Here is a 23,981-nt window from a genome sequence, read left to right as displayed (position 1 = left end):
GTTATACAGACTTTAGAGACTATATAAAGAGTATAAAAGATAAATATCTTAAAACATGATGGAAAGGCTTTAAAAACCTTGCAAAATAAACCCTGGATGTTCTTATGCAGAATTAAATGAGACTCAGGAACTTTGCTACAGCTTCCCTAGATGAGGAAGAGATTCTTAAATCTTGACCAGCTTTATTCCAGTTTCATCTATAAGGGCAGGATTTTCAACAATCCCACTTTTCACCTTAGCATATCAGAAACTTTTTTAAGAAGAGAACGGAAATGTTCTTATTGTGAGTTCAGATGCTGGCCCTTTAAAACTATCATCAAAAATCATAAGGTCAATGTAAAGTTGTGTCAGTTGGGTTTTTTGTCAATAATATTTAGATTGGAAATTTTTGCAAAGATGGTAGTGGTCTATCAGTCATCTGAGATAACCTATAAAGAAAAATGAGAGAAAAACTTGTTATAGTTTGTCCACAAGCCAACATACAGTGGACTTTCTGAGATAAGACTACGGGTGACACTGAGATCATCTTCCTGGGATGAGTGCCAAAAGCAACATCTCTTTGACAGGAGAAAAGGCAAGGCCCTACAATTTTGTGAAGATTTATCCAAATAGTTTATGTATTTTGATTATATCTATTTAAAGGTTGTTCATTATTTGCTTAGCTGAACTATATCTTCTGATGCCAGATTTCTCCCAAGCAGCTGAAAGTTATTATTACTGCGTTATAGCAGAACCAAAATATGCGAAGATATAAGAATAATACAATTTTAATGGAGTATTCTAATATTGTGCTTTTATGAAAATTGAACTGAATAAAACTTTATTTTAAGAATATAGTCCTGTACTCTGATGAAATAAAATGTATATCTTCAGCATTGTAGAAGTGACAATTCTGTGTGTGTTTTCTCTCAAGTTACATTTCTATAGTTGGTATAAATCTTAAACCAGAATAAGGCAGTGATTTGATTAAATTGGTCTGGAGTACTACATCAGCTATGTTTAATGCTGAGAGTACTTAAAAACAGATGCACACATACATATTCTTAATCAAGTATGTGGCTGACACCCCATATAAAAAACACATTCTGTGAGGTTTTTTTAGCTATTTTAATAAACTTTCGCATTTAAAACTCTACCTGGAAAAAAATGCATTGCTATATCACATTCTTTTAGGGCTGCATTCAGCTGTAAGCCTTGAATGTGTATATCCACATTCTTACTCACCTAATGATGAGGTCACTAAAATACTCGTGTTCTCCACTTGGGCTGCTCACAGTGAATAATCATGTTCTCCTGAAGGGTTTGTTATGCAGTACTCAAAGTAAGGTGTGCTGTTGAATATGCAACATCAATCTCACACACTTTCCAAAGCACAACTTCACAGTAAAAAGAGAACACTGAGAATCGCAGTCTGATACAGTGAATGCGCATCCATTAACTAACCAAGAGAAAATTTTCAGTATTCTGGAGTCATTAAAGTTTTATACAATTTTTTTCTTTGCTCAGGGAGTTTTAGAAACAGAAAAGTCATTCTCAATGTGTCATGCATGCCCTTGCAAAATGTTGGCTTTCCAGTTTATTGCTATTTATACTAATGTAATAACATCCAGACTGTTGAACCATCACTGCTGTTCCATGTTCTGTGCAGCCACTGAAGCAGACAGATACCCTCTCCCTATGAGTTCAAAAGGAACACGCTGTTTGTCTTCAGAGCTGCAAAAGCTGTTCTTTAAAACTTTCCTTTTTTCTGCAAGGGTTAGGTATTTCTACACCCTATATTTCTTGTTGAGCTTTACTTCTCTGTCTCTTGTATTCTGCAGACACTGTAGAAGATGAAATGGAAATGGCCACAGTACGACATAGACCTGAAGCTCTTGAACTGCTGGAAGCACAGAGTAAATTCACAAAGAAGGAACTTCAGATCTTATATAGAGGTTTCAAGAACGTAAGCACATCCTTTTTGAATTACCATTCGTTTACAGGATAGGCCACTGCAATCTCAGCAGTATAAGAATGACAAATTAGAAAGCATCCAGAAGAGAATAATTATAATTTAGTATAGTAGAATGTTGATCAATGACATATTGAAAACTGTGTTGGAGTTCTTTATCTAAAGATGAAATACGGGGAGAGAATGGAGGTCCTGAAGAATTTAGTTAGTGAGAAGAAATATTTTGATTTTTATGTTCACAATAGCTATCACAAGAAGTAATTGGAATAAATTACACTACAGGAATTTTTTGTTAGATGGAGACAGCAGTAGATGATTTCTTCAGTCTTTCTAGCTCCCCAAGTATATAAACTTGTCAGATCTCTTTACTGGGACTAGTTATTTGTGATTTTTTTTTTTTTTTTTTGCTATGTGTTCTATTGGCAGGTCCAATGTTTTCAGTCAGGGGGATCCTCACTGAGGATCCCAGTGCAGGAGTGCAGTCTGCCTCCTTTTCCCAGTGTGTACATACTGTTCTGTGGTGCTGGGCTTGGTGCTGGCACATAAGGCACCCATGGTTCATACAGCAGAGAAATAAGACTTTATTAAGTATTATTAAATTCTGTAGCATATCAAAAGAGTTGCCCTTGATTTTATTAATACTACTAAAAAAAAAAAAGCTGCTTTCTTAAAAAAATAGCCTTTTTCTCTCTGTTTTATTCTACTGTCTTTCATGTGATTAACATTTCTATAGGATATTATATGCCATTAACATTAGATAGAAAATACTTGATATTAAAAAAACTTGAATAATAGCAATTGCTTGCAAATCATGAGTGTGTAATGTTAATCTATGTACTCAGTTGCAAGTACTGCAGCTGTGCAAGTGCTCAGTCTCCTGTAGAGCTGGAGGTAAAGATACATTTAATGATATTTATCACCTTTCGATTTAGGTTTTTTTTCACCCTTACAAAAGGGCTGCCTTCTTGCCCTTGGCTTATACCACTCAAGTGAAATTGTGTAATGAAGTATAATAACGCTAAAAGCACGAGGAAGTTCAACTGTGGAATCAGAGAGAATCTTTTCAACAGCTTGTACAAGAAGTATGAATCTTACAGAATTCTTAGATATCATGTATTTTGTAATGAAAGCAAGCCATGCAAATGGATGTTTTAAAACTACATTTTTATCGAAAGCCTGCAATGCAAGTAAAATATAGTCACTTAATGTGTCCTGTCTATATGTCATCCTCAGTTCCAGAAGGTATAAAATGTTGGTATGTTAGTGATTAACAGTGATTGCTCTTAAAAGCTTTTCATTTCCTCAGGGTACCAGAGAACATTCCACTGCTAATGACAGTATTCCCTAGGTATTGCAAATCATGAACCAATGTCCCTAATTATCTAAGGCAAAGAGGTAGAAAGTATAGTGGATAAAATATGCCTTCTGTCTGTTTCTCTGAGAATAATTATTTTTAGAGTCTCAGAAATTAGGGACCTTGATAATTCTCTGCATAAAATGAGGTATGGAAAAAGAGAATAGGTTATAAGAAAATACTTGATTGATTACTGGTTTACCATTTTTTGAAAAGAGGAATTCCGGCTTTTCATATGTTTTTGTATTCTAAGATATGAGTTCTACTTACATCAAAGGAGTGTCAATGGTAATACATGGTAATACATCTTTATTCGGGTGTTTCATTTCCTTATCAGTACATGATAATTCAAGACATGCATGTATTAATATCTTCGAGTTTTTAGATCTAATGAGCATGAACATCAGGTTTCTTGTGTTTAACGTAATTGCAAACTTATTAGTTACTGTCAAAAATGCTGTAAAGCATGCCTAGGGCTGGTGACTGTTATAAAAGTAAATCAATTTAAACCAGTAGTCTTTAGCGCAAACATTAGACTTTAGAAATGAAAAATTTTAAAACTTTCAGTTGGATTGGAGTTTATTTAGTTTCTCATCTTTATCAGTTTCTACTGTAAAATTCTCTACAGTTCTATGAGCAGCTTGCCTATGTGGATTACTTCATCTTTCCTGTTACATATCTAGCTTTTAGCAAATACAGTTTCAGCAGCTTTGGTGAGTACTGATACAGGATGGCTTTAAAGTGCCTCCCATGGTCTGTGCTTAGATGGTCTCCCCTGACAGTGCTCAATCATTCACTTTGCCACAGGCAACCTCTTCTCTCGCTCCCCTTCTTTCTGATCCAGCTTAACAGTATTAGGCCAGTACCTCCATCCCTGTGTGCTTCATGTGTGTGCTTCATGCACCGAAATATACTGGGGTCACCCAGCTGGAAAGCATATTTGCAAAAAAGGACATGGGAGGCTTGTTTGACATCAAATTGAACATGAGCCAGAAATGTGCCCTGCAACAAAGAATGCAAATGGTATCCTGGGCTGCATTAGGCAAAGTATTCCCAGCAGGTTGAGGGAGATGATTCTTCCCCTCTACTCAACACTGGTGAGACCACACCTGGAGTGCTGTGTCCAGCTCTGGGCTCCCCAGTACAGGAGAGACATGGACATACCAGAGAGAGTCCCTAGTGGAGGATCACAAGGATAAGTAAAGGGACTGGAGCGTCTGTCCTATGAGGAAAGGCTGAGAGGGCTGGAACTGATCAGCCTGGAGAAGAGAAGGCTCAGGGGAAAATCTCATCAATGCATATCAGTATCTGAAGGGAGAGTGCAAGGAAGACAGAGCCAGGCTCTTTTCATGGTGCCCAATGACAGGACAAAAGACAATAGGCACAAAATTAAACACAGAAAGTTCCTTCTCAACATCAGGAAATATTGTTTCACTGGGAGGATAACCAAGCACTAGCACAGGTTCACCAGGGAGGTTTTATAGTTCTGACTGTCTTCAGATGAGAAAGCAGAAAGTATTTCTGTATTTCTATAGTGTTGACGGTTACAAAGTTTGATTTATTATGTGAGTTTTAATTATACAAAAGTAGAAAGGTAAACCTTTAAAGATATTTTCATCAATTTGATTTTCCAGTTGTGATAGTTTGATGTGTGGGGGGGTGTTCTGGTGGCAGGGGAGGGGATTTGCTCCCTGTGCCACAAGATCTGAGTCCCATCCCCCCCGGGGGAGGTTGAGCCAAATTGGCGCCTCTGCGACTTGCCCTATTTAAGTTGAGACAAAGGGGCGGGAAAGGGCTTTTTGCTCAGGAGTGAGGAGAGGGGAGGAGGGCGCTGCCCTCGCTCCCGGCTCCCGGCCGGGCGGCTGCCCGGGCCCGGGCCGGCACCATGTGCTCAAGATGGCGCCAGGGGAGCCGCACGGGGGGCTCGGGAAGCACCCCGCTCCCGGGGTGCCTGCCGGGCTGAGCTCCCCTAGAGAGGATTAATATCTAAGAGAAGACAACCACAACGACCGGGTCAGCAAAGATGGAGCAGGAGGAGGTGTACTGGAGCTGAGGCTTCCCTTGCAAATCGGTGTGAGATGGCAGGCGGCCCCCCTGCAGCCAGGGTGTACTCGGCGGAGCAGCGACCCACTCGTGGCCTGTGGAGAAACCCACGTCGGGAAGGAGATGCCTGAGCCCAGGAGAGGTCGTGGAGCAGGGGATGCGCGACCAGGTACTGTTGATAATGGGGCGTGGAATGCACGACGAGGTCGTGGAGGCATCTGGAGACCATGGGACGACCCACGCCGACGCGAGTGGTAGCAGCTCCCTAAGAGGCCGAGACTGGTAAAGCCCGAACTGGTGCGATCCATGGGGAAGGATTGCAATCCTGCGGGCAGGACTTACTTTGGAAAAGTTTGGGGACTTTTTCTTTGTGAGTAGGGGATCCACCGAAGCAAGGGAAAAATGGTGTAAAGACTCCTCCTCCTTTAAGAAAGGAGCGGCAGTGAACAACATGGATGAACTGACCTGTACTCCCCCATTCCCTGTCTCCCTGCGCCGCTGGGGGGAAGGCAGAGCCAGGAACGAAAGGAAAATAGGGGGTGGGGAGGTGTTGTTTTAAGATCGGGCCTTGTTTTCTCTTTTCTCCTCTCAAGTAACCGGTTTCGTCCCCTTTTGTCTTTTGTTAAGTAACTGTTAATAAATTGTTCTGGTTTATGAAGAAAGCCTGAGTCATGTTTTGCCCGAGACCATGTTTGGTGGGTGCTCCCTTTTCGGTTCTTGTCTCGACCCTCAGTCCAAAAACCACGACACCAGTGCACGCAAATTACACACCAAATCCAGCAAAAAGTAATTCAAGTGGAAGGAGCGTAGGGTCTCAGATAGCATCTCTGTGTATATGTACACACCTGAAAGATTCAGAATCTTAGATCACACTATAGTACAGCTGATGCTCTAGAAAGCAAGTAGAGAATAACTGCAGGAAAAGCCCAAAGAGATTGAAATGCCGATCTTGGAAGTGGCTGTTTTGGTAGTAGTCAAGGTCAACATTTAAAATATGAGAGGGGATACACTAAAGCAAACATAAAGAGGTGGGATAAGCACCTTCAGATGACCTAACAACTGTTACAAGGAAAAGCACCAAGGGAGAACTTATGCCTATATTCAGTAATTTAGGCATTTTAAAGCTTCTATACTATCCTTGAAAAATGAGCTTAACGGAAGACCCAAGCCCTCCCCAGGCTCAAAAAGTTGTCCCCAGCACTCCAGTTTTACAGTGTTCCTGCATTCTTGTTGATGAATTGTTACTCAGCTGCCATCACAGTGGGACCTCTCCATTTTATATTTGGCTTCCTGTCATCCCATTTCTTGTAAATTGAAATTGTGATTGTTGCACTCATTAACCTTTCAAACCAATGGCTCTGTGGCAGGCCTAGTACAAGTGGTACTTCACAATAAATTGCACAGACTATCAAGCATGCACTCAACATGTGGTCTTTCTTTCTCTTTTGTCAATTGATAGGTCTCTCACAGTTTTAAAAATGACCCTGAGCTGTGGCACATTTCTATTTTAAAAATACTTAGATAATGCTTTTGCTGCACAAAAGATGCTCCTGTGCTAAACATAAATGTTAACGATCTTTTAGTTTTAGTTGATTATTCTCATCAAAAATTCTGTCCAGCTCTGTGTTGGGAAACTACTAGACTTTCCCAGAAAAGTGAAAAGATTTTTGATGAACATTGGTCTTACCCAGCTATATATCAGAGAAAGTGTAAACTGAAGTTATATGCGCATGAAAATGTCCCAGGATACGTACTGTAGCTTTAAATAGGCAGCTCCATACTTGTGCCATTAATTGGGAAAACAGCATTTCTAAGATATCTTTCTTCCCTATTGCTGTTAGTAAATGAGGCAAACAATGGCAGTAAGATAATAACTCTGATAATGTTGCAGCTCAAAAATAGGTTCCCCCATCACACTACCCATCCATGTAAGAATTCGGTCTTGCATAACTCAAAATATGCTAAATTATTGAAAGATTGTTCCATTTCAGTTATGGTTTGATGCAAGCATTGTATTACTGTATGTTGCATTTGTAGGTCTCACAGAAAGTTTAATGAAAGTTTGTTTTATAGGTTATAAAGCTGATTGTCTAGAGCATTCAAGTTGTGCATGATAAAATACAACTATTCACATTGTCCTTTTATGGAAAATTCCTTCCCTTTTTTTTTTTTTTCTGCTGTTTGTCTGCTACAGAAAAAAAATAAATAAGTGAGGAAAAAGTGCTTTTATCTAATTAGGTATGTTTCCTGTCTAATGAGTAGGAAATAAAAACATACGGTTCATGTCATGCGGATTTGTCTGTCTAAGGCATATCTGCATATCGAACTGTAAGAATATTCGTAGGATATTTTTGAAAAGTTGGACTAGATGACCTGCAGAGGTCTCTTCAAGTGATCAGTTCCATCAGTTTGTGATCTGAACTGCCCATATTCAGATTAGACAAGTAATTCAATAAACAAGATTAGGTAATAGTTTGAAACTAATTGCTGTTTCTGTATTATGTACAGCATCCTAATCCCCTTGAAACATCAATACACTTACAGTGTGAATTTTCACATTCTTAGCTGTAAAAAGTCTCCATAAATAAATAAAATCTGCATAAGTACTTACTGTGGAAATTCAGATTGTTGTTTGATATGGTTTGTATCTAAGTAATGTTGGCACTCTGACATTAAAAAAGAATTTGGGACGACTGAGATACAGAATCTTAAATCATCATTAACATTAGCTGACAAGGAAGTCATTCAAAGTTTTGATGCAGATCTTCAAACACTAGTTCTAGACCTTATAAGTTCTCATATTATGTACTTCAAGATCTGTGCTAGGCTCAGTGGTATGGTGTATAAAACTTAAGTTTAGCACCAGCTCTTGTTACAGTCAGTTTGTTCAGAGATATAGCCTATGAACTATTTATTTTAATTTGTGTCCCTCTCCAAAGCTTGTGGGTCTAAATATTAGGTGCCTTTATGAGCTACAGTGATCTGCTGAGAATAGGTGCCTGAAAGAACAAGGCAGTTTTATCCACATTTGGTGCGACAGCCTGGTAGTTAGAGCATTTTCCCATGCAATGAGAGTTTTAAAAAGTGAAAGAAAAATTATAAATTTGAGAAAATCAATTGGAACTTTGAAGAGGAAAATTGAGTTGATGCACTGAATAAAAATAATTTTCACTGTATAAATAATTTCTCTACTGCAATTTTTTGTTAAATTGTAAGGATGAAGGTTAAGTATATACTGTGCATCTTGCAGTATATGCACTAACTTGTGCAAAAAATGAAACATCTCAATGTAATTTTGAGGGTACTGAAGTTAAAGTTTTCAGGCTGGTTTAACTTTTCTTATACATTTGTATGCATGATATTATAGGAACAATAAATATAGTTGTTTTGCTGTTTTTAATTGGAAATTACTTGTTAAGAAAGGAGATATGAGAAATGTATATTAGTGTCCTACACACGGATGACTTTTACACCTATTCTGTTTGCATTGCCTCTGATTTATGACTAATAGAGATGTACAGTTCTATCTTTCATTTCTGCCTTTCAAACATAGTTTCTAAGATAATCAATGTCTTGATTAGAATTTATTTAGTATAAACGGGAATTGTGTCCCCTTGCATTATATTTGTCAGACACTACAAGCTGACAAGGGACATAGGCATTTGGCTATAAAAGAGACTTTAAAAATCGGTGATGCAGAGTTTGAATACCTCCGTGATGATCCAAACAGAGATTTTGAAAGTCCATTCCGTTTTAATTCCTTCTTTCCTTAAAATTTTCCATCTGTTCTAAAGCATGACAAAGGGCAAAGACAACATAGTCCTCTGAGTTTATATCCCTGGAACACCGTGTATTATGAAACAGAAGGTTTCAACACTATGAGAAATAACACTTTAGCTTGGATCAGCTCTATCTGAGTCATCGTTTTCCCCCATCTCACAGAGTCAATAGGATGTCTTCCGTTCGTTGTGATCTCGTTCAGTTCTACACTGAATCCATGTGGTTTTGTTGTAATGAATAAATGCAGATTCAAGATTAATACAGGCAAGACGAGAGAGAAAAAAACAAAATGGAGCATGGCAGACAATGGCACTAGTGCAAGAGTATTTTGCCCCTCACATCGATCCTCCAAAGCTTGTTCTTGCAGATGAGGTGTCTCAGAAATTAAATATGCTTTTCACCCTCCCCTACGGAGTCCTAGGACAGCAAGGAAGCTTTCATTTCACCAGCAGCCAGTGCACTTGCTTTTGCCTCAAGATTTGGTGACTGTCTGTAGAAGTCCTTGCGTCACACAACATGTAATCTTAGCAAGAGCGGTATCTTTCCAGATGCAGACTTTCTTTCTGACCAAACAGAAAAGAAGAGAGCCTGGAATAAAAATATAGGTCAGTTAAAGGTTCCTGCCTAGCTCTTCTGGCTATCAGGAAACGATACTATAACCATTTGACCTATATCCCTCTGTGACTCTGAATATCAAACAAGGGATGGGTTGCTCTTCTTGGTAACAGTGCATGAAACATGCCCATTGTGCTGAAAGTTTTTAAAGAGGTGCTGACCCCTCTGCACAAGCAGTGTTTGAACAGCAGTGTTCTGGACACAAAGAGGATGTATATGCTAAGGAGCACCAACAACTTGTCTTTTGAAATAAATGCAGTGATGACACTTGAACAGGTTGTGCCTTGTGCATCTAAACCTGCTAAATTTGTAACATAGAAATGCCAATAAAATAGAAAAATATAAAAGAAGTTCTGAATCTTACTAGAAAATCAGATAGCAATAATTCAAACTGAAAATTAATATCTCCCCATGTTAGAAAATTCCTGTGCATTGCTTAACCTTAATAAGCTAAGCAATACACAACTGCATAATGAAACTCCAAGCAAGTAAACCTAGAAGCTGGATATCATGTTTGCTGTCAACAGACAGTTTTCTGTAAATCATCTTTTCCTATCTAGAGAGAGTTTCCGAAGACATGTATAATGCACGTAGCTCAAATCTCGATTTTTTGAAATAGAGTTGTTATTTACCAGTTTTGCTTCAGATCAATTGTTTTCTCAATTTTAGAGGACTGAAGAAAAACTTTAAAAAAAAAAAATCCTTGCCAGAATTTTGTTACTATGTTTCAAAAGCACTGCTATTTATTTACTAGGGGCTTAGAGGGAACTTTTCTGTATTTCAAACAAGGTTATGTGAAAATCTTTTAACAAACTGAGCAATAAATAATGCTTACATTAATTATATATTTCCTTCAGGAGTTAGTCAAGAAACCTGAAACTTTTCAAATATATGAGAGCAAAAATAATTTGGAGGTATAGTTTGACAGACCTAGGGTATAGTTGTCAGTCATCACAAATTTATAGACCTTAATGCGTTCAGCGGAGATATTAGTTTCAATTAGTCTCGCAGTTACTGGCAGAGATTGAAATCTTCTTTTTGAAAGTTAAAAATGAACTCAGTCAGTACACTTCTATTCATCTCATGGCTTACTGCTGTTCATGGAGATACTTCATGTTGAGTTCACTAGGGAAAACCTGTCATCTGGCATACCAAGGACTGTCTTCATAATAGTGATTGCTTACTTCTGAATAATCTCTGAAAAATATGGATGCCAAGTGCCTAATTAAGCAGCATGTAAAAAGAATATGATTTTAAGTGCCTAATGTCAATAATAGTGCAGAACACCAAATTCCTCTGAAGTTCTTTGTTACTCTAAAAAAGTCAATATATATTATATTTTGATGGACTTGTATCTCTCTGTGTGCTTGTCTGTCCCTCCTGTTTGAAACTGGCAGTGCCCTGTCCTGTGCTCTGGTGTGCCCTCAGCGTGCCAGCAGTCATGCCAGACTGACACTTGATATACATTATACACCTTCTACTCTGCCAACCAGCTGCTAGGCGTAACTCACCTGTTACAGAGATGGTTTCTACCGTAGAGCATTCATGTGTGTCAGTATGTGATATCTAAGGAATATGAATGTTTATGTACTAGAATATGAGCAGCAAAATATCTTCTTTGGCTACAGCTCACTGTAGCTACTTTTTCCAGCAACTGGAATATGCATTACAAAGCTTGGTACTTTAGTTATGTGAAATTGTTGGATTTTTGTTTCTGGGTGTCGTGGTTTTAGGCTGATCCAGCAACTAAAACTCACACAGTCTCTCCTTCTCCAGTAAAGTGGAGAGGAGAAAAATATAATAAAGGGACTGAGGGATGAGACAAGAACAGAGGGAGCACCCACCAACCATGGTCCTGGGCAAAACAGACTTGACTTTCTTAAAAGCAAAACAATTTATTGACAGTTACTTAAAAGGACAAAGGAAAACAAAACCGGTTACGTGAGAGGATAAAAAGAAACAAAGCCAGATCTTAAAAACTGACACCTTCCTCCCCCCCCACCCTCCCCAGCGGCGCAGGGAGCAGGGACTGGGGGAGTGCAGGTCAGTTCATTCTGTGCTGTTACTGCTGCTTCTTTCTTAAAGGAGGAGGAGTCCTTACACCCTTTTCCCCTGCTCCAGTGGATCCCCTACTCGCGAGGAAAAATCCACAAACTTCTTCAGCGTGAGTCCAGCCCACAGGAAGCAATCCTTCCCCATCGGATTTGCCCCAGTGTGGGCTTTACCACAGTCTCGGATACTTAGGGAGTTGTAGCCACTCGCTCCAGCGTGGGTCGTCACGCAGACTCCAGATGCCTCTCTGCCTTGTCGTGCGTCCCAACACGACCATCCTCAGGCTCAGGCATCTTCTCCCCACGGGCTGCGAGTGGGTCTCTGCTCCACCGAGGCCGTCCTGGTTGCAGGGGGGCCGCCTGCTATCTCACCATCAGCCGCAAGGGAAACTCGGCTCCGGCACACCTCCTCCCGCTCCATCCTCACTGACCTGCTGTCGATGCGGCTGTTTCTCTCAGATCTCTGTCCTCTTCAGGTGAACTCAGCCCAGTGGGCACCCCGGGAGTGGGGTGCCCCCGAGTTCCCCAGCCGGCTCCGCTGCCGCCATTCTCCGTGGGCGGCACCGGCCCAAGGCAGGCAGCTGCCCGGCCAGGAGCCAGGGCGCGGGGGCAGTGCCCTCCTCCCTTCTCTCCTCACTCCTGGGCAAAGCACCTTTTCTGGTTCCTTTGTCCTGACTTAAATAGGGCAATTCGCAGAGGTGCCCTATTGGCTCAACCTCGAGGGGGATGGCAGTCTGATCTGGTGGCCAGGACCAAGTCTAACCCGGTTCCAAAACCAGGGAGGTCACAGGGAGCAAAGCCCCTCTCCTGACACCAGAACCCCCACCCCCTCCACATCAAACCATGACATTGGGTAATCACTAATGTTAGAGAAGTAAAATTTGGTGTAATGCATCATTGATGAGGTTGTAATTTAAAAATGTGGTGAGCAGAGACCTCTTACTCTCCTTTCTCCCACCTGTCCCCTTCAGAAGGTAATATGAATACTAATTGTAACTGCTATGAACACTAGACATTATAACACATAGATTAGTATGAAATGTTTTAGTGAGCTAATTTGTCCTTTTGAGAAAATAGTGTTCAAAAAAACCTCTACTTGAACTTCTTGCTACTGATTTTCTTACTTTTAGAGTTTTATATGTAACATGACAATTCTGTATTAAATCCTGTGCTAAGTTATCTCCCTGTTACACTGCAATTCAGAGACACAAAGTGAACACACATATTTTCAGGTAGGTGTCCTAAGCCTACAAAATGACGGCAAAGGGAATAAATACATCTTCTGGTGATACTTTTGGGTGGTGCATTTGAGTCCTGATTACTTCAAAACATTACAGATGAAATCTTATTTGTGCAGGACTCAGGGATCTGTTCTGGATCCCAGGAATTTCCAGGTAATTTTGGATCTTTATCATTTCTCCTTGTTTAAATTCCAAATCAGTTTAAATAAAATCAGCAATATGTAGGTTTTGTCAGAAAGCAGTGAAACTATCAAAAGTCCTTTCTTAATTTCAACAGAATTAACTTCTAATTTGAAATTTCTTTAGATCTACGACTTTGATAAAAATAAATGCTGATAAATCTTCAAATAAAACAGCAAATCACAAGTGCCAGAGCATGAAGATCAAGCCTTTCAGTGTCATAGAAGTTTATTACAAGTCCTGGGCCAACCTGCATTTACCTTTGAGTGAAAGTCTAAAATCCAGTATCTAACAGAGCAATATTCTTTAGATCAGCTGGACACTTCCACAGTTGCTCTTCACTCCAATTATGTGAATGATTCTCATGTTAACTTTCAAGTAAGGGAATTTGTTCAACCCAATCAATTCCATTGTGAAATACTCTTAAAAAACCTTAGATACGGTGAGTGTAACAGAAGAAATAGGAGCCAATAACTCAGAAGACAGCATGATTCAGCAAACACAGCATGAAACTAGAAGTCTAAAGACTCTAGCCTTTTGGCTCTCTGGCTGGCTTATTAACTGCCACACACCTTTAAAAGCCTTAACTATCACACTAAAAAGCCTTCTGGGTTACAAGAGAGCATTATACCAGTGCTTCGCTGCCTACACGGGCTCCACATTGACAACTGCCTAATTTAATGTCTCTGGTCTGACAGCCAAAACCTTTTAGAATGTCACTGGCTATCTGAGATATTGCTTCTCGGCCTTTGATCAAAGCCGCCTCAAACACACCCTGGGAAAAATGTGGGGAGCACCGGTTGGGAGGCTGGTGGCTGTGGGAAACTGAACTTTCCCAGGAGCTGGAGATAGCAAAGTTCGTCCTTACAGGGGAGAAAAATGAACACCAAATTCCTTGGCGTTGAGAGTGAAATGTGTGTTCTGTGGGCAGTGTATTTGAGCAAGACTGTTCACCCTTCCATGACTAAGCTCCGTATCTGTGAAGTGGAAATAACAGTAACCTCATGTCTGAAAACACACTAATCTAGGAAACCCTCTGCATGGTATTTCTAACAATGATTTACTTGCTCCATTTGTGCATCTCTAACACTGTGAGCAGCTTCACTGTGACCTCATAAAAAGAAGTGTCATTGCTAACTTTTACAAGTAAACCCCCTCTAGCTGGATATAGCAATATTTGTCTCTGGCTTGATATCTACCAGCAATTATAAGGTGTCAGGGCAAAAGACACATGCTTGCGGTTGTGATTAAAAATGTCAGCACTAAGCACTGGATCTAGGTGCACAGGAAACTTACAGTACAGGTTACTGAGCTTTGGTTAGATAGGCAGGAAATCCAGGTTCAATAACTAACTGCCATATTGTCCTGCTGGACAGTCCAGCTTCACCTCTTTCCGAAGTTTTTAGGGCAAAAGCTCTTTGTCAGTGTTTCTCCATGTCACCCAGTACAATAGGTGATTCATTACTATTAACACAGTTTTAAAACAGGCAATGTTTGTTATCTTCCTCCAGGACAAGATGAGAAAGAAGTGACACAACAGACAACTACAGAGAATTCTAATATGAAAACAGATGCAAAATTAGATTCAAATTGACGCCAGAGAGCAATAGGAAATTTGTTTATCAGTTTTCAATTACCCCTATAGATTCACCAATTCTGGATACTTGTAACATTTAGCTACTGAATTTATAATATTATTTTTCCAGGCTAAAGATCCTGCTTCTCTTAAAGTCAGTTGCAAATATTCATTGATTTTAATGGAAATTGCCCAAATGTCATGAAGATTTTCTGACCCTTTTCATGTGTTTTTCACTGTTGGAACTAGATGATCTTTGAGGTCCCTTCCAACCCTAACCATGCTATGATTCTATGATTCTCAAGAATTCCAGAGCTCTAGATAGAAACGTGGCAATTAAGATTTTGTTCAACTGATTTGTCCACCACCACGTTAGCTGTCTGTGATGAAAAGAACTGCACATTCCTTCAATCTGTCAGACAACTGTAATTTAATGGTAATTGGCTCTAATATCTTCCAGTCCAGTCCCAGAGGAAGATATTCCCATAAGACAATACCAAAATGTAGTCTAATTATTATTTTTTTTACCAGTAGATAAGCAAGTACCTGTCCCTGTTGCCCTGTGCTGGCAAATCTGATCCTTTTTTCTAGTTTCTTCCAAATAACGTTTTCTTTCCTCCTGCATTTATAAGCCATGAAAGAGTATGCATCCCAATCAAGGTCCTCCCTCCATTCAATTGAGAGAATGCTGGGCTTCTTCAGAACTCTCAGTTGTTCAGAACATAACCTGAAACCTCTGCAAACGAGATGTCTTTCTCCATTTGGTCATTACCTTCTGCATTCAGAGCTCCTGGGAGCAGCAACTTTTGGGAAATCTCAGGGCACTCTAGGAAGTTTTCTGCTCCATTTCCCAGTGAAGACCTACTTAGGATCCTAAGATTGAAACCCATCCCTTTTCTTTTAATGTAACTGTCTCAACACTGAATAGTCCATGAACAGACTAGAAGCTTATGCACAGGCATCAATTCTTTTCTTCTTCTTTTTTTCCTGTTTCTTGTCTCTTAAGTAGTATAATCCTCCAGATTTGAGTCTCATATCGTCCCTCAGACTTGATCAAATAACCACACCATATCCGATTTCCAAACATTTCACTGCACTTCCAGTAGTGTCGAAAATAAATAAATCAAGTCATATAACATTTGCTTCACTGAACAGTAGATGTAGTACCATCCTCTGTAATGGAGCCCAAGTTGTAACAGTCTTATTTTCTTATTCCGCTCTCAGAAGCTGCAATTATGGAACAAAGACAAATTTTATGTGCCATAAACTTAGCAGGTTTTGCAAGAAGTTTTTATGCCCAGCAATTTCATACTCAGTGAATCTCCATAAGGAATGATATCACTGTGAGAAATGAAATCTCTTTTTTAGGCCTATTCTGTATGATAGATAACTCTTTTTTAGATGTGTCTGATTCTCTAGTTATCTTTTTCCCTTCTTATTATCCGTTTTAACTGGGAGATGTCTTCTGCTTCTTTTTTGTTTCTCTATGCTGCTCATGTTTTTACAAAAATATGCCAGCAAATATCAATCAACGTTTGTTTAGGTTTATATCAATATTCAGTTCCAATTATTTGACTTATGCTACAAGTATAACATGCTGCAAAAAGCAATGTATCAAGTGTCTACATATGAGGCAGGAAAACCTTCAGAACAGGCTAAAGGAGATTTATGTAGGTTTTTTAGATTTTCTGCGGTGCTAAAAAAGTTTTTCAATTCATTCCTGCCCAAACTCCAAATTCCTTTCTGATGCTTTTCTCATGTCTTATACTAAATTATAGAAACAGTATCTCATTTGTAAGTAGCAATGGCACCCTGTCTTATGAAACTGTTCATTCCTTCTTCTCAAAGGCGTGTAGATTTATGGCCCAAAGCATTGCCACGAAGCCCACTCTGGCCCTTCCATCATCGTCATAATCAGCAGAGCTCTAGTGGTTGAGTATCTTCTCCATATCATGGACACATTGTCTGAGGAGCCCTTTGGGCAATAGAATAAAGGAGATGTCGGTGTGGTGTGCTGGCAGGCTGGACAAGCTCAGATGTGACAGTGAGGTATTGGGACATGGACAGGGGAGCCTGTGGCAGACACAATGCCAGAGAACCTCCAGGATGAGCAACATTGCCCTCGCTGTGTGAACGTGGAAGAAACGTTTCTTCCCATGGACCACATCTGTCTCTCACTCACAGCAGCTTCATACATGTCACTGCCTCATTTCTATCTGATTTTCACCACTGTACTTGGTGAATCAGATCCTATTTATGCTAATGTCAAGCTCAGTTTTATAAATATTTATGCAGGTAAGCACTTCTGTTCTTATGTTTGCAACTCTGTGATCCTTCTCCTGAGAAAAAGTGGTGTTAGTACTGGAGATAACAAAACCTTTGTTAGAGGATAAATGTATTACTATATGAAATATAAATAATGAGTACAATATTTGATTTCTAGTTTCTAACCTGTTCCCCATTGACTTTTATGCTCTTTGGCATTTCTGTGAGCTGGCAGGATTCTGTAGGAGCTGAAATTCCTCGGTGCTTTTCATCATCGTTAACACTCACCAAATATTGATCTGTCTGCCTTTACCATTGCACTTATTTGAGAGAAACAAAGAACCACCACTCTGAAAAATGCTAAAATAACATGAGTTAGGACACACTTTCAGGCTGAGTGTCTTTCATGCAGACATGTGTCCCAGGAATGCAAAAATAACAGTGTTCTTACTTCATGATTAAAATGAAAATTTGAGTTGGTATCGGTGCTTAGTATCAACATCCAGTTGACTGATAAACACACGCACAAAAAATCAGATCAGCATTTTAGACAAAATATGACTCTTTTTTTTCAACTCTGACACACTGAGGTTGCTTCATAAATACCTTGTGCTAAAGTTAGTCTTTCTCATTTTCAGATATGGCTGGAAAATATTAGTAAGTATGATGGTGTCAATCTGCTAACCTTTAGCAGAAAGTTGTTAGTAGAGCTTCCTCCTCAGTGAATCTTACATTCTTTAAGGGTACAAGGAGCTTCTAGGAAAAACTAAAGCACCAACTGAGCTTTTAAATTCTAACTCCCTTTTGTAAGAAAAAACAAATCCTGCCATTGTTTTAAAGTAAGGAATTGACCTATAGTCAAATATTGCTGTTAGTGACTGGTGATGTCCTTCATTCTGCTCAAGTGAATCACTTAAGTGGGTCTAAGGGAGTGCACCTGAGCGCCCAGCACTTGCCAGCAAGAAGTTATTCCTCCTTTTCTCACCTAGGATTTCAGTCAATTTGAAGGGATTTGATCAAGCGCGCTCACGTGGGAATGTGTGAAAGGCAAGTCACAGAAGCAGTGCTCACCTAAATACAGCTTCTCCCAAGAGGCTGAGTACCTTGTCGTTGCCAAAGTGTACAGCAAACTGCACCACTCAGTATTTGAAGCATGGGTTCTGCTACATTTAATTTAATTATGGCTCCCGCCTGTTTGTGAAGTCAGGATTGTAAAATGCCCTCCTGTAGTGACAAGCAAGGGCAGAAACAGTAAGCACCTTTCAGATGCCAGGGACTCATCCATAAAGTGTCAAGCTTTGGGGTGAGCTTTGAAGTTCAACTCTTTAGTCATGTTGTTTACTGTTGTTTTACTGCCAGTGCTAATAATAGGAAACTAAAAATTACCTAGTTAGAGGGCAATGCCAAACGAAGAACAGTGCTGATTAAAAGCATTGCTGGCACCTTGCCCACTGCATCGTGGAAGCACCCAAAGTGTTGATTGTTATTTACTGTGTGAAGCCACACATGCTGGATGTGAGCCAGTTGTTTCTGCTTGTTTTTCTCTGAAACTGCCACAGTAAGTAAGGGGTGGGAAGAGGTTTTTGTTCCTTAGAGCATCGTTCTATGGGAGGCTCAAAATCTTGTACATCTTTGCTGTGCTGTTGAGAAGCATTATGGTAACTTTTCGACAGGTAGCTGAATAGAACTGAGAAGTTATGTGTTTTACCTGATGAGATGAGGCTTGGAAGGAGGGAGTTCTTGCATGTAATTCACCAATGGATGTCAATGGAGATTGATACTATCAGATCCATTGACTTCCACAACAGTCCGCCACTGAGCTATAAAAAGAGTCTACAGCTTCTGCGACAGAAATAATCATGCAACAACCTGAGGTGTTGCCCCTGTGAGCCTGTAGCTGAAGTAATTCTACTGTACTTTAGATCAGGGAGGAAAGATCAAAAGGAAGGATGTCCCTTTAGAGCCGGTAACCAGGGTGCTCCATTTGGGGATGCCTCCTGTGTTATAGGTCCTCTGTTAAAAACTGCTTATGCTTTACACTTGTAGCCATAAATAGGCAAATTCATAGAAATGCTTTAGAGTAGGGACTGGGACAAAAGACTGTCTGAGATAATCATCCCTAACCATTTCAGAAGAATGTTGTATTACTCCCTATTTCTTTCATTTCATAGATTTCATAGATTTCTAGGTTGGAAAAGACCTTAGAGATCATCGAGTCCAACCATCCCTAATCCCCATTAAACCATATCCTCAAGTAGCTCATCCACCCTATTCTTAAACACATCCAGGGATGGGGACTCAACCACCTCCCTGGGCAGCTTATTCCAGTGGCTGACAACCCTTTCAGAGAAGAAATACTTCCTAACATCCAACCTGAATCTCCCCTGACTAAGCTTATGCCCATTTCCTCTTGTTCTATCACCCATCACTAATGTAAAGAGCCCCTCCCCTACCTCCCCACCATCTTTTCTCAAGTATTTATAGGCCGTAATCAGGTCTCCCCTCAGCCTCCTCTTCTCCAGGCTAAACAGCCCCAACTCCCTCAGCCGCTCCTCATAAGTTTTATTTTCCAGCCCCTTGACCAGTTTAGTCGCCCTTCTTTGGACTCGCTCCAGGAGCTCAATATCTCTCTTAAAGCGAGGGGCCCAAAACTGGACACAATATTCCAGGTGCGGCCTCACCAGTGCCGAGTACAGGGGCAGGATCACTTCCCTGTTCCTGCTGGTCACACTATTCTTGATACATGCTAGTATCCCATTGGCCTTCTTGGCCACCTGGGCACACTGCTGGCTCATATCAAGCCGGTAGTCAACCAACACCCCCAGGTCCTTCTCCGCCAGGCAGCTCTCCAGCCACTCCTCCCCGAGCCTATAGCGATGCTTGGGGTTTTTATACCCCAAGTGAAGGACTCTGCACTTGGCCTTATTAAAGCTCATGCCATTGGCCTCAGCCCAACGATCCAGTCTGTTCAAATCCCTCTGAAGAGCCTCCCTACCCTCGAGCAGATCGACACAGCCTCCCAGCTTGGTGTCATCCGCAAATTTACTGAGGGTACATTCAATCCCCTCATCCAGGTCATTGATAAAGATGTTAAACAGAACTGGACCCAGCACTGAGCCCTGGGGAACCCCACTGGTGACCGGCCTCCAGCCGGATTTAGCCCCATTTACCACCACTCTTTGGGCCCGGCCATCCAGCCAGTTTTTAACCCAAAGGAGGGTGTACCTATCCAGGCCAGCAGTTACCAGTTTCTCCACCAGAACACTATGAGAAACTGTATCAAAGGCTTTACTGAGGTCCAGGAAAACTACATCCACAGCCCTTCCCTCGTCAACCAGGCGGGTCACCCTGTCATAGAAGGTGATCAGGTTTGATTGGCAAGACCTGCCTTTCATAAACCCATGTTGACTGGGCCTGATCACCCGGTTAACCTGTATGTGCTCATTAATAGCACTCAAGATAACCTGTTCCATGACTTTGCCCGTCACCGAGGTCAGACTGACAGGCCTGTAGTTCCCCGGATCCTCCTTCCGCCCTTTTTTGTAAATGGGGGTAACATCCGCCAGCCTCCAGTCCAGCGGAACTTCCCCAGTGAGCCAAGACTGCCCAAAGATAATGGACAGGGGTTTGGCAATGACATCCGCCAGCTCTCTCAGGACTCTCGGGTGGATACCATCAGGCCCCATAGACTTGTGGGCATCCAGCCGAAGGAGCAGATCCTTGACCCGTTCTTCTTGGATCACAGGAGCTTCGATCTGCTCTCCCTCCCTGCACTCAGACACCGAAGGCCAGCTCACCTGGGAACTGCTGACCTTATTATTAAAGACTGAGGCAAAGAAGGCATTAAGGACCTCAGCCTTGTCTTCATCCCTAGTGACTAACGTACCCCCTGAGTCCAGTAGGGGCTGGAGGTGATCTTTAGCCCTCCTTTTGTTATTAATATATTTATAGAAAGACTTTTTGTTGTCCCTTACGGAGCAGGCTAGTCTAAGTTCCAATTGGGCTTTTGCCTCCCTGATTATCTCCCTACATGCCCTAACTTCCTCCCTGTATTGATTCCTGGATGCCTGCCCATTCTTCCAAGACTTGTAGACATCCCTTTTTCTTTTGAGATGTTCCCAATTCATCCCATACAGCTTCTAAAAACAACAGAGAAATTATGTCTTCACCTCCATTACTAGCCCCCAAGGCTCACAAGTATATTCAAGTATGCAAGACTAGACTATGTTATGTGCTGATCTGTAAAGCTGAATTCTACAGTAACTTAAAACAATAGCAAGCTGGTTTAGGAAGAGATTTCAGCCCTCTTGAAATCATCAAATAAGTCTGATCCAAAGTATACCTTTGTTCAATGTATTTCATCATTCATCAGTGTTTGACAACAGCATCTTCCGATATGATTGCACAGAAATTACATTTAAAAATGTAAAACAAGAACTGTTTTAATAAAGAAACAGTGCTGTGAAAGGTCTTTTTATAACCCAGTCCTGAGAAAACTAAGATGAGAAATCTAATCAGAAAAACACCCCAAACATAACAAAAAACAAAGCCCAAGAACTAATTCAGTTTCAATAGATAGGAGGTTAAATTAATAGCTCTCCCTTTCCTGATAACATGAAAAGTAGAAGTGATAATTGAAATTAAAAACACTAGTGGGTTTCAATGTAATTGAATTGAACACAGGTTATTCATTAGAGCAAATATGTGAAAAATCTATCAAGCTAGAGATAGGTCATTATAAACATATTCATTTATCTATATAATGTATATTGTTGTGCATAGTGGGGATAATAACCCACAGATGAAAAGAATATTAATACTAGCCTTAGAATGGAATTTTTCGTAACTATATTTTCAAGCAATGTAATAAACAAAAATTTAAAAAAACCCATACCATCTTGTATTTTGGACTTTCAAAATTTCTTTTCTCTGAGTATCTTAATGTGTCTTACACATATTAATGTACTGGGACTCTCAACTCTTCTACAAAGTAGGAAAGACTTTGCTAATGTACTAATTAATCTTCATTTTACTCCAGGAAGCTTTTTTAGAACAAAAACTGTATTAAACTCTTTCTGCTATAACTGCATTTTAAGTACACTTCGTCCTATACTTTGTATGTGTTCTACTTTAAATAGCATAGCATAATGGAGAATGAATTATGCTCAAACAAGGGAAAAAGTCCATTTCTGGATTCTCTGATATACCCAGATCTACATTAGCTTGAAAATTCTTTGTTTATCAGTACAGTATTAATAATTCATTAATTAAAATAAATACAGGAAATAATTTTAAAATGTTAGGAATGTTAACAAAAGATTTCAATTATTTAAGGGAATATGAAAATTGATTCAAGTAAAAAATTCATGTTTCTGAGTTCTTTGACGAATTATCTTCTCTCTCTGAGAAAATTAACTGATTTTCTATTATTGGTTAACTGGCATGAAGAAGGACGATCTATTTATTGGCTTGAGTATCTGGTAACCCAGCCACTAAACCTTTATAAAAGGATGTAAAACTGGAAGGGTCTCTCCTGTCTAGCAGAAGGAAAGAAATGACACTTTCTTATTTATACTGAGTGTGTTTTATGTGTTTAATCTGAGATGTTATGATGTAAATTTTCCTGTAAATCTCATTTCTATGTTTTCATCTGCACAGATCACTCGCAGCCCAAACACTTTTCCCTTGAGCCTGTTTGGTTGCCATTGCTAATGACCAAGCATCCAACACACGTGTTTAAAACTTTCTTTTACCCATCTGTTGCACTGCAGCCTGCATCTGCTCCCCTTCCCATCTCTGCACACTTCTTGATAATTAACAGCAGCTCCTTCAACAGCTTTTCAGAAGAAAGGCAGTTAAGATCTGGACTTATTCCATCATATCATAGGCCTGGCTAGACCTCAAAATGGTAGGTGCAAAGACAGAATAAAATCAACTCTTTTCCTTTGTGAGGAGATTGAAACACTGTCCTGCCAATCAGCCTCCCAGTCCTTTGACAAACTTGCTTTTATAGTAGGCAAACAGCAAAGTTCAAGAGAAACATTGAGGTGAGGGAATAATATAATTGTCTGATCAAAAGAGCCAAAGTAGATATCTCTTCTGTAGTCACTGCAATTATCTCATACATGCACTGATTTCCTAAAAAAGTCCTCAAAGCTCTTGTTTGATGTGTTGAGGTGTCAAATGATAAATCTATACAAAAGAAATTAAATGTTTCTGTCATTCATCTAGTTTCAAAAAGAGGTGTTAGAAAGCAGGAGCCCAAATACTGACAATACAGCACTATAGAAGACACCAGTTCAAAGAAGCAGTTCAGAGAAATGACTGTCTATAATAGATTACAAAGGCATGGGGTTTTTTCTTTTAATCCATAGGAGAAATAACCCCTGAAAATATTACTAACACCTAATGGACAAGTCTTTGCTTATAGTTCAATCTCTGTGAATTCATTGCCCTCTTGGGGGACATAGCTATTGCCAGAAAACAGCTTCTCTCCTATCCCTACATCTTCTTCTGTTATTGCTTTTCTAGAAGTATTTAGAGCAAAGGTGAAGATAAAAGAAATGAAGTATAAACATGCTTGTCTGTTTTTTGGGGTTTTTTTATTCTGTATTAATGAGAAAAGAAAAAGATCTTTTGAACTATCTAACTATTCCTGGGTTAGTTTTCCCAGTCTTAATTTCTAGCACTTTGTTCAGCTGCATTTCAAACATTTCAAGGAAGAGGGTTTCTCTGAATTAGCTTTTTGAGGCTGCTTCACAGGGTAGTGCATGGCTTCTCTTTTAAGCATACTTTCGAGATAGTTTTCAGACTGCATTTGCTTTTCATTTTATGACATCAAAACCTTCTTTCCCCCAGAAACCTCATTTTGTTTGTACCATTTACTTTGAAATCCCACTAAAATAATTTCACTTTCATTAGCTGC

The 23,981-nt window shown here is 40.0% G+C and overlaps 1 protein-coding gene across 4 annotated transcripts in view; it reads left to right on the top strand.

Annotated features, from left to right (window-relative positions):
- KCNIP4 (potassium voltage-gated channel interacting protein 4) overlaps positions 1-23,981 on the top strand; it is a 356,486-nt gene that overhangs the window by 301,328 nt on the left and 31,177 nt on the right. For all 4 annotated transcript variants that reach the window (XM_086611449.1, XM_086611448.1, XM_086611447.1 and 1 more), the window contains one exon: positions 1,821-1,945. In XM_086611449.1, coding sequence (XP_086467575.1) covers positions 1,821-1,945 — 125 coding nt within the window. The remainder of the gene's footprint in view (positions 1-1,820; positions 1,946-23,981) is intronic.

This window comes from Tauraco erythrolophus, chromosome 5 (genome assembly GCF_009769465.1).
Source record: "Tauraco erythrolophus isolate bTauEry1 chromosome 5, bTauEry1.pri, whole genome shotgun sequence".
Lineage (NCBI taxonomy): Eukaryota > Metazoa > Chordata > Aves > Musophagiformes > Musophagidae > Tauraco > Tauraco erythrolophus.
Note: the sequence above shows the minus strand (reverse complement) of the source record. Positions and strands in the feature narration are given on the sequence as shown.